The sequence below is a fragment of the Antrostomus carolinensis genome, unplaced genomic scaffold, assembly GCF_000700745.2.
Source record: "Antrostomus carolinensis isolate BGI_N321 unplaced genomic scaffold, ASM70074v2 scaffold1864, whole genome shotgun sequence".
NCBI classification, from domain to species: domain Eukaryota; kingdom Metazoa; phylum Chordata; class Aves; order Caprimulgiformes; family Caprimulgidae; genus Antrostomus; species Antrostomus carolinensis.
In genome coordinates, this window is record NW_010308470.1 from 1 (window position 1) to 11,066 (window position 11,066).

Consider the following 11,066-nt stretch of genomic DNA (forward strand, 5'->3'; position numbering starts at 1 on the left):
ATGTATTGACTTTCAAGGAGACATCTGCAAATTTAGTTTGAAAGTGTGGCCTTAGAAAAGAGGATACAACCCTGCAGTTATTCAAAGAAGAAATTACTTAAATTTTTTGGGGAGTTATAGGTGGGAGCAATGAAGTGAATTGCAGAAAAGGTAGAGTTATGTACTTCAAAAATGATAGGGACACTGTTGAATATTAAAAGGAGAAGTGTAGCAGACATTATTTGAAGCACATAAACTGCTCTGGACAAACCATTTGGTGATATATGGTTCTGTCCTTTTGGGGGAAAGAATTTTCTATGGTTTCTGTTTCTCACATAGTTTCTTTTACTTGACAGGATAAGGCCTAATAACTGAAATAAGCTGGTAGCACCAGTTAACAAGTGCCAACTTTTGAGTTAGTCCCTGTGTAAAACAGACAAAGCTTTAAGTATTTAGGAGATGTGTATGTTATGTTTATTTATGAAGGGATACTGAAACAAGTTAGAAGCTGGGATACATCTGTGGCATTTTGAAAGTGTTGTTGAAATAACACTTGCAAACACTGTACTAATGACTGAAAATCTGAATTTTCTTATATTTGGAAGGGTAGAGACATGTTGATTGAGAAACTCGTGTCCTGAGTCTCTGATTTTTATGGTAGGTTTTCCATAACTGGACATGTAGTAAAGGAAAGACAGTAACTATAGAAAGAATTTTCATGGTAGGTGGCTGCAATATTGAAGGAGAAGATGAAAGCTGGGATTTTGGCACTGGTGCTGGTTTCTACGTGGATGCCACTGAAGATCCTTGGAAAACAAACTACAGGATGTATTCCTACATAAAAGATGAGGTAACTTTGCTGCTGGGTTCTCCTGGAAGGGGCATGGTTCAGTCATGCTCTTTGTTCTTAGCACCAAAGCTTGCTTGATAGCCTATGGATGGCTGGTTGTTTTCTTGCTCTCATGATTTATTATTTCTTTTTTAATCCTTGGTTATTTCAGTGATTGAGTTTACCCAGTTGTTAGGCCCTTCCTCCCCAGACAGTTACCATGGTAGAACTGAGGAGGGAGAGAACTTCAGCACAGAGGTAGTAACACCTGGCTGGGCCTGAGCAGAAACTCCTCAAGTCTGCTCTGCTTCTTCTGGGGTGACCCACTGCATTTCACTGCACCAGGACTTCAGCTGTATTGCTCATTTAGGCTGTTTGCATGATCTGTCTTGTGAGGGTGAGGTGGTGGTTTAGTTTGTTTTTCTTTAACTGGGTGTAAAAGGAAATCCTTGAAATATATATTAGATTAGAAAGGTGAGTGTCCAGTTTGCCATTCGGGTCACTTACAGGAGCACATGTTTATGTGTCTATTAAAATGAGACTACATTTATAAGGAAATTCTCACATGTAGTGTAATAGAGTTATGATAGATTTCTATAGAGATACTTTGAGTTACTTATTATCAGATGAATTGTTCCCTTTCATTTTTACAGCCCTGTTCAGATTGCTTTCAGGCCATGATTTCAAATGTCAAGCTAAAGCAAAAACGTGTATTTGGTTTCAGCGGCTTCCTGGCATTAAAATGCACTAATTGTTTGTGTACTTCTTTGGCCAAACATGTTTAAGTTGCTTTAATGTTTCTATGCCACTATTAATCCCTTACAGCTGCCTAAACTAATAAATGCCAATTTTCCAACCGACCCTGAACGGATGTCTATTTTCGGTCATTCCATGGGAGGTCATGGAGCTCTTATTCTTGCTCTGAAGAATCCTGGAAAGTACAAAGTAAGATGTAATACAGCTTATAAGAGGTATACTAAGGCTTATGCAGATTTCTATAGAAGGGAAGAAAGAAAACATCATACCAAGTTCTCTTGTAGCATTAAATATATAAATAGTTTTGGTTGTTGCAGTTCATTGATGCCTAGTATTAGAATACAGGAAACTGCCAGAAACACCACTGTGGAATGTGGCTATCAGTGAAATTAAAAAAAAAAAAAAAAAATCTGCAGAAGTTAAGAAAAGTTTGTTTTCTCTTGGATGATGCTACAGCTCTTCCAAACTAATTGATATATTTATGCCTTAACAGGATCCTTCTAGCTCTGGAGTTGTGTGATTTGCTGTATCTTTTAAAATCTTGTCTTGTTCATTTTGGAGCTTTTATTACTAGCAAAACTTTTCACCCCCATTATGTGTGTGTTTGCTTAGAATTCTCTATGGAGTCTATTAACTCCAACTGATAGCAAGTGTAACTGTAAGAACCTGAACTTCACACAGAATAGTATCTGGAGGACTTTCCCTCCTGCCTCTTTTCCCCAGGACTTGCATGTCAGAGTTCCTAAAGCTTGATTTTGGGAGTATTCAAGGTACCTCAAGTTGTGTTCATTTGTATTCTACTTGAACATAAATCAAACATGCTGGAACTGGTTTACCTTTCCTTGATGCTCATGAGGATTGTGAGAAATTTTGTTCTCTTTGGAGATATGCTTGTGTAAAATGCATTTCTGAGGGAGAATCCAGCATTGGTATTTGAGAGATGAGGGGCTCAGCCTTTGTGGGTCAGTCCTTTCATGGGCTGTCCTGGACCTGCACTTTGTGGTCAGCTGCTGCAAAAATGAAACTGCATTTTTTGAAAATAGCATAACATTTGCTCAGCGTCAGTGACTTGGCGTTATAAGAGAGTTGAATGAAAGATAAGGCTTTATTTTTATCTCTCCTTTTTGCCTTTTGGAGCCAGTAGTTCAGAAATTTCCATTTTTACTGTTGGCACTTAACTGTTAATTGTATTATCTAAAAGAATTAAACATTAAATTGTAAATATCAAAATCCAGGAGAAGTGGCAGTGGCTCAGATGGTTTGTTGCTATTTCTTGCAAGACATGAGTGGTAATATTGATGTCCCAGGGCTAGATCCAAAAGAAGAATATAAGAACAGGACTTGGACTTCTGACCCCAATACCTGGAGTTGTGATCTGAAATGTGCTTTCCTTGACCCCTAATCCTGGAGGTACATAAATTCATGAGACACTGTTGCACACTTAGAGTGGCTGAGCAGCCAGATGCCTCGGGCTTTTGTTATGCTCTGCCAAAATCCACTGGGAGGTGAAATGGTCCCACACTCGGACCATGCTGACCCAACAGTAGACTTGAGATCCTTCTCTGCTGCTTAAGGGAATTCAGGCCAGCATCTCCTGACAAGGAAAGGAACGGGGTGTCTAGCCCTGCCTTTTGAAGCTTGGCTGGTGTGCAAAAAGGAAAGCAAAACTGTGGGGGTAGAAAGAACAAATAAGAGGGAAGTAGAATAATGGTTAGGGTACCTTGCTCAGAGGGTTGGTGAGGGAGTCCTGGGTTCTGGCAGTAACTTCAGGTTTTGCAAAGGCTTTTACTTTGCTTGTTAGCAGAAATCACTTTTCTTAATTCATACTTTTTTTTTTTTTCATGCTTTCTTTCTGAACAGTCTGTATCAGCATTTGCTCCTATCTGCAACCCTATTCAGTGTCAATGGGGGAAGAAAGCCCTTGGTGGATATCTGGGATCAGATGTAAGCAAATGGGAGGTATGTGTTGCAACTTGCAGTCCTTTAATAATGCAAGAACGAGTGATCTGTAGCTATATCACAGCAGGAGTCTGGGACAACCTCCAGGGTGCTCCTGAACTGGCAGTACTGCTGCTGTTTTACTACACCCCTAAGCATGGATAAGTGTTCCTGGTGGGTATGACTTGCTGTTGACTGATGGTGTTTAGAACAAACTCAATGAGACAGAAGGCTCTCATTAAATGACTGAATTCCTCCCTGTTTTATGAAGTTCTTAAAAGCTGGGCTAAGAAGAATTGTGAGCAGTCTGGGGCTTCCTCTAACACATGGAAGCAGTGAGCAGTTTAGAAGAGAGTTAGGCCTGTTTCTCAAAAACTCAGTTCTCAATATACAAACTAGCTGGTTTTTTTGTAGTAGCCCGAAAAGAGAGAGACTGCTACAAACTGCTCAGGGACTGATGAATCATAGAATCACAGAATGTCAGGGATTGGAAGGGACCTCGAAAGATCATCTAGTCCAGTCCCCCTGCCGGAGCAGGAACCTAAATGAGATCACACAGGAAGGCGTCCAGGCGGGTTCTGAATGTCTCCCGAGAAGGAGACTCCACAACCTCTCTGATGAGAGATGAGCCTCCTGGCATTCTGCAGGGGCAGCCTGTTGGAGGCAGCCCACTGGATACTTGGAAATTGATATCCCTGTAGAACAGGATTGAACCAGACCAAGTTAGGTTTTAGTTCCAGGGGCCTAATTTTGAAATACAGGTAGTTGTATATGAATTGTCAAGATACAAAAATGTTTGTGTGCCTGTTGCTGCATTATTTGGGCAGCCCTTCAGTATTTTTGATCTCAGCATAAACATTGCACTGTGTCTCTAGCTGAGTTAGAAGGGACCATTGTGACCAGGTACTCTTATTTCCTTGTAAATAAACACAAGCTGCAGTTAAATCCCTTGTAAAGTGAATTAAAGTATCTCTTACAAATACATCCAGGTCTGATTAAAACATTGCAGGAATGGAGAGCACTAGCTGCTTTTACAATTGTTAAGGGAGTAGTTTGTATATTTAACAATCTCAGTTAAATTTGCTTAATACACTTAATACATTTATTTTGAAAAAAAAAAAAAAAAAAAAAAAGTTTTCTGGCCCCCAAACTTGCTTTGGAGCTCTTCTGTAAACCCAGTCCAGTAGATCTGCAGCAGGCATCAGGAACACACTTAGACCTGCCTTTGGCACAGACTTCACCCGCTGTGTCCCTCAGAGTTCAATTCTCGGGCCAGTCCTGTTCAGTATATTTATCAATGATGTGGATGCAGGAGTTGAATGCACCATTAGCAAGTTTGCTGATGATACCAAACTGGGAGGTGCTGTTGAGAAAGGAGGCTGAGGGGCCACCTCATTGCTCTCTGCAGCTTCCTGAGGAGGGGAAGTGGAGTGGGAGGTGCTGATCCCTTCTCCCTGGTAGCCAGTGACAGGATGCCTGGGAATGGTTCAAACCTGTGCCAGGGGAGGTTTAGACTGGACATGAGGAAGCATTTATTTACCAGGAGGGTGGTCAGACACTGGAACAGGCTTTCTAGAGAGGTGGTCAATGCCCCAAACCTGTCAGTGTTTAAGAGGCATTTGGACAACGCCCTTAACAACATGCTTTAACTTCTGGTCAGCCCTGAATTGCTCAGGCAGTTGGACTGTGGATCATCATAGGTCCCTTCCAACTGAAATGGTCTAGTCTGTTCTATTTTATATGCAACCTCTGATCTCCGTATTTCCACTTAAAATTGCCATGTGTTACACTAGTGTTTTGACCTTTAGCTGCCAAAATAGTTGCATCAAGATACCAAGTTATTTTGACAGGATCTAGTTTCTGTACGAGCATGTGAATCAGCACGAGGTTATATGGCCTATGTCTTCAATTCTGTGTGAATTTAGCCCTGGGCTGGACGTTCTGTTTGGTCCAGAAATGATGTCAAACTGTCAACTTGGTAATTACTTAGATCATACCATTTGCCTTTTTAAAAACATGAGTATAACTTTTCAATTGTCTGGAATTTCCCCACTTTTTTGCTTTTCCAAAGTAGAGCTTGGTTTCCTGATCAGTATCACCCAGGACTCTATATATGCCATTCTTTCCTTGCAGTCAGCAAATTTGACCCAGTCTAATGTATGTAACTCAATGTCATGTCTCTTTTATTCCTGCAGGCGTATGATGCTACACAACTTGTGAAGTCCTATCCAGACTCTCACCTGGACATCTTGATTGATCAAGGCAAAGATGACCAGTTTCTATCAGCAGGCCAGCTACTGCCCGATAACTTCATCGCTGCCTGCACAGAGCGGAAAATCCCAGTCGTCTTTAGACTGCAGCAGGCAAGTGGCTTCTGCAATCCATGACTGTTGGGTTGTTGGTTTGGGGTTTATGGAGCAGGTAGCAAAGAGGGTGTCTCTTCACTAGGCATGCTTTTACTTACCTGGCAAGTGAGGAAGAGGATGAGAAGTGACATTTTTCCCTAAAATCGGCCTTCAAGGAGTGCAATATCCATCAGATTCAGCTGCCTTTCACCACTAGGTGGGGTCATGATTTTAGTTTCAACAAGCAGATCCAGTGATGGTAACTCAGGCTGCCAGTGGTTGGCTGAAGAAGCAGCATTAATGATCTTTAATAAGTATCACAGTGACTCTACAAGCAGTGACAGATGTTGGAAAAGGAGCTGGGGGCACTGGTCAACAGCCAGCTGAACATGAGCCAGCAGTGTGCCCAGGTGGCCAAGAAGGCCAATAGCATCCTGGCTTGTATCAGGAACAGTGTGGCCAGTAGGAACAGGGAAGCGATTGTCCCCCTGTACTCAGCACTGGTGAGGCCACACCTTGAGCACTGTGTTCAGTTTTGGGCCCCTCACTACAGGAAAGATACTGAGGTGCTCGAGTATGTCCAGAGAAGGGCAACGGAGCCGGTGAAGGGTCTGGAGCGGCTGAGGGAACTGGGGTTGTTTAGCCTGGAGAAAAGGAGGCTCAGGGGAGATCTTATTGATTTCTCCAGCTACCTGAAAGGAGGTTGTAGAGAGATGGGGATCGGTCTCTTCTCCCTATAGAACAAGAGCAAACGGCCTCAAGTCGCACCAGGGGAGGTTTAGGATATTATTGGATATTAGGAAAAATTTCTTCACTGAAAGTGTTGTCAAGCATTGGAAGAGGCTGCCCAGGGAAGTGGTGGAGTCATCACCCCTGGGGGTATTTAAAAGACAAGGCTTAGAGGTGGACTTGGCAGTGCTAGGTTAATGGTTGGACTCGATGAGTTTAAAGGTCTTTTCCAACCTAAATGATTCTGTGACTCTATGTACTTTTGCTGGATTCCTTATCCGTACTGTGGGTGTTGTGTTCAGCACAAAACTTTGTGATTTAGTTTGTGTGTGTTTGTGTAAATCGGGAAAGGTGTGAAATTGCTTGAAATCTTATTAATTTAAATACCCAGGTGGAAGGATTCTCTTTCCTATAGTGCAGTGACCCAGAACAGCGCTGTCCTGAGGGCACTGGAGTCTCCGTAGGCGACTGATAACTTCAAGCCAGACCCAGTGAGGGACTCAGGCGGGGAGAATGAGGGATTGTCCTCTCTGATTTATCATAAGCCCTGCACCAAAAGATAAGTGGCGTAGTTCAGAGGTTTACAAGTTATTTTAGCTTAGTGCTGGAGCAGTAATTGAGACCTGGGCTGTGTTCTCCTTACCCCGTGTTTTACCAGTAGGGCAGTGCCAGTGAGGGGAACTGTTCTCTCAAATGGCGCCCTGCTCTGCAGCTGGCACTCGCCGTTTGCCATCTCTAACTTACGTGCTCAGGTTAAGGTACATTCTGTTTCATAGATACTGAACCTGTTTGTTAGGTGTCCTTTACAGTTTTTATATATAATACAGGTATTTTTTATTTCTTAAATCAGATCAAACCAGAAGAGTCATTAACTTTCCTAGAAGAGAGCTTAGCATGATTGCTTTATCATGACTAATGTATTTGCTGATTTCTTTGTTGTTTGTTTGTTTTTTCTAGGGTTACGATCACAGCTATTTTTTCATTGCTACATTTATTAATGACCACATCAAGCACCATGCAAAATACCTCAATGCTTGAACCATTTGGATGGGAGTGTTGTCTGTCCAATACACATCAGTGGATTGAGGTGAACGAAACAAAAATGATTTGCTGAAGTAGTGTCTGTAAAATGGAGCTCTTCTGATTGTACTGCTAAGAAAAATAAAGGTCCCACTTAATTTGATGTGTGTGCTTTAGAGTAAGTATATTTGGAATGTTTTTGTATGCTTTGAAAACTCTCTCAACACCGTGAAGGTGCGTGCTGCATTCAAGGTCAAAATGTCATTTCAGGCTGTGAAGGTGGGTATGTGCTTGGGACCTCAAGATGGTTTCTAGTGCAACTGCACAGAGACTATGAATAACAACAGCGTGTCTCTTCAGCTAATTATATACCAGGGCTCGCTTCATCACTTAGTGCTGAAAGAAGTTGTTAGTGGCACAACCAATCAAGCTACTTAATTAATCTGTCTAAATACATTCCAAGGACAAGGTCTGGTGGAGAATACAAACAGAAGCTTGCTGTACAGAGTAGTTTACTGTCCTGTGCCTTACTAACATAAAAAAAATCATCTGAATAGTATTTCATGGATGATACTTAAAAGACCTCTTACAAACCACGTGAAGGAAGCAGTATATAGTAAAGGGCTTGTTTGGGTTTTTTTCCTCCACTTGCCTTTGTTGCTGAGTGTAAAAGGCTTATGCTGCATTTATGAGTTTCTTTCTTGGACATAACAGGGCTGAGGGGAAACTGATAAACAGATCTGAAAAAAGCATTTTCTCTCTCTATAGATGATGTGGTATCTCGTTGAAAATGAGCATGCTTATTTTACAGAAGACGGCAGAATTTAGGCCTGACAGTTGTAGGTCTAAAATAGTTCCCAGTGGTATAATTCTGCCAGCTACCTTGTGTGGGGCAAGGACACAGACTGTTCCAGTGAACTGTTTATCTTGCGTTCAGGCGATCACTTGTAAACTCTGCTTTCCTGTGGTTCAGCTGAACCGGCATCGTTGCTCAAACCGTGTCTCGCTCTTGCCAGAGGAAACGTGAGGGTAGATGTAGGAGCAGTTTGTTTGTGTAAGCAGCGCGGAATGAATGCTCTCCTGTGTCTCCAGCCCCTGCTAGATTCTAGGTTGCAGCAAGGATGACGCTGGGAACTACGTTTCTGTTGGTGGTGACTGCTTTAAATTATGTATTGACTTTTATCAGTCTTGCATCTACCTATTTATTTCTGAAGTAAGCTTAGAAGGCTGGGGAGATGGACTGCGCGCATTGCAAGGGTTCTCTGAAATGCTCACTGCAGGTTTTCCACACTGTGCAGGTTTACAACAGACACTTAACTCCTCCTTTCTTATAAAGCAGGACACTGACATAAACGTTTTAAGCCACAAGTGCTAAACATTTAACCTTTTTCCACTCCCGCAACACCAACTTGGCTCAAAGGCTTGTTGATTGTGTGGCAGCTTCTTCCAGGCACCTTCTCTGCCATAGCCAGCACATGAATTCTTGGGCTGTATCTAATACTGGGCTGGAGCAGAAGTGTGCTGTGCTGGTACTGCACCCTTGTGCCCAGTACTACCAAGAGTAGCAGTGGAGTTGGGGTGCTCAGGTTGGTGCAGCAGGTACTTCTAATGAGAAACATTTCCATTTGTTAGTTGTCAGAGCTAGTCTTTTTTTTGCCTAATGCCCTGTGATAACTGTATTTAAGGGAAAGGGGTATGCCTCCTTTTGTTTTTTTCCTTTTCATTCCCTGACAGGAGCATGTGCACCTGCCTGTTATATTAGAGATTAAAAAGCAGGTTTAACCCTGTAATTTACAGTAAGTGCTTTTAAACCACCATTTTAAAGCTGCTGAGTTAATGGTAGGAAACAGCTTGCCCTGTGTGGGGTTGGGGGGCGGGGGAGGGAAGCCCTCTTTCATACTTGATCTATGGCATAATTCTGTTTCACATTATACTGGGGATAGTTGTGGGGAGCTTTATTTCCTGTATCCTTAATTTACAGTCCAACAGGAGATCAATTACCACATCAGCTTCCCCAAATGACTGCTCAGCTACAAGTTTGGAGCTGAAAATGCCTGTAATATTTTCTGCTCAGTGCTCCTAATAATTGACTGCCCTCCTACATCGTTTTCTTTCTTGATAAAACTGAGTATTTACATGCACAGCCACCTTCCTCCTTGAGGGGGACTGCCTGATGCCTCGCTTCTGAGCAGGAGCATGTTCAGGTGTCTGATGGGCTCTTGTGAGTCTGAGAGAACTTGCTGTGGAATTCAGTAACCTCAGGTGTTTACAGAAACTGCCCTGAGCTCTTACAAAAGGAAGGGGCCCTGGAACTGCCCTTGCCACAAGCTGCAAGTCCAGGGCAGTGCAAACCTGTGAGAAGACTTGGAGCACTTGATTCAGTTGAGCAGATGGCTACAGACACCAACTGTCTCTGCAGCACCTTGATGAGAATTGTGTGAGGCTGTCAGATGGCTGGTGCTGACCATGCTCAAAGCCCAGCTGGAGAGGGCCTGCAGCTGCCTGCTGCTCACCAGGCTCTGCTCTTGGTGAGGAGCAGCACCAGGGGACTGCTGCAGGCCTCTGCCTGAACAAGTTATGCTGATTCTCATACAGACATCTGTCCTGGCTTTGTATCACAACAGCCACAAAGACACTCGGCTTCCTTGGTGATCAAAGGTAGATTCTCCCCAGACCACTCCAAAAGAGAACAAATACAGCTATAAACTCACTTGGTTAAGGTAAAGCCTTTTCATTAGAGAAATGAGAAAACAGCAGAATCTGTACTTACAGGACTTCAGCAACCTGCATGGGAAAGAGAAGGCTCTATGCTATGGCCTACAAGCAGTAGTACCTACTACCCATTTCTGCAGAGACAGGAGATGGGCAAAGCAGCTTGGCACAGCCTGGTCACATTGTGTTCTCCCCAAGTCAGAAAGCGTTACTGTGGTATTTTGCTTGGCTTCACTGGAATAAAGAAATCATCAGATTTTGCCTGCTAAAGCACAAGCCTGCAGAATCATCTCTGCATTTCAGGAGGGCAGGGAGGAAAAAGAGCTCGCTGTGCCGAGAAGCAGCAAGCAGCACACAGAATGACTCTCGCAGAGCGATGGGTGCCAGGAGCAAGCTGAAGGTGTGGGGTCACCCAGCCCTGGAGGCAGCAGGGACTTCATTCAAGTGCTGCTGTTCACTCCCTGACCGGCAGGAGACCTTAAGCAACAGGAGCAGCAAAGCTGCAGGAAGCTGATGTGCAGGAACTGACACCAAAGGGACAACCCAACAGTCACAGCTGGATCCTATCCTGGTTTAGCTGCAAACTTCCTTTATTTGGGTCACATCATCATCTTTCCTCCATCCCCACAACCTCATCCCTCATTCCCAGTGCTGAGCTCTCCAAACACCATCTCGTTTACAGGAAACTGCCAGTCACAGGGGTAGTCACCCAAGGGTTCCTACAAATAATATAGTTTAATTGTAACTACAGTAAAGAT

General features: G+C 43.2%; 1 protein-coding gene across 1 annotated transcript; it reads left to right on the forward strand.

Annotated features, from left to right (window-relative positions):
• The first annotated feature begins 697 nt into the window (after nucleotides 1–697).
• Nucleotides 698–7,749, forward strand: ESD (esterase D). Its single transcript, XM_010165758.2, has 5 exons — nucleotides 698–829; nucleotides 1,634–1,753; nucleotides 3,425–3,523; nucleotides 5,698–5,865; nucleotides 7,534–7,749. Exons 1-5 carry the CDS (start codon nucleotides 698–700, stop codon nucleotides 7,612–7,614), a joined length of 600 nt encoding a protein of 199 aa, XP_010164060.2. The 3' UTR covers nucleotides 7,615–7,749.
• Nucleotides 7,750–11,066: the final 3,317 nt, after the last annotated feature.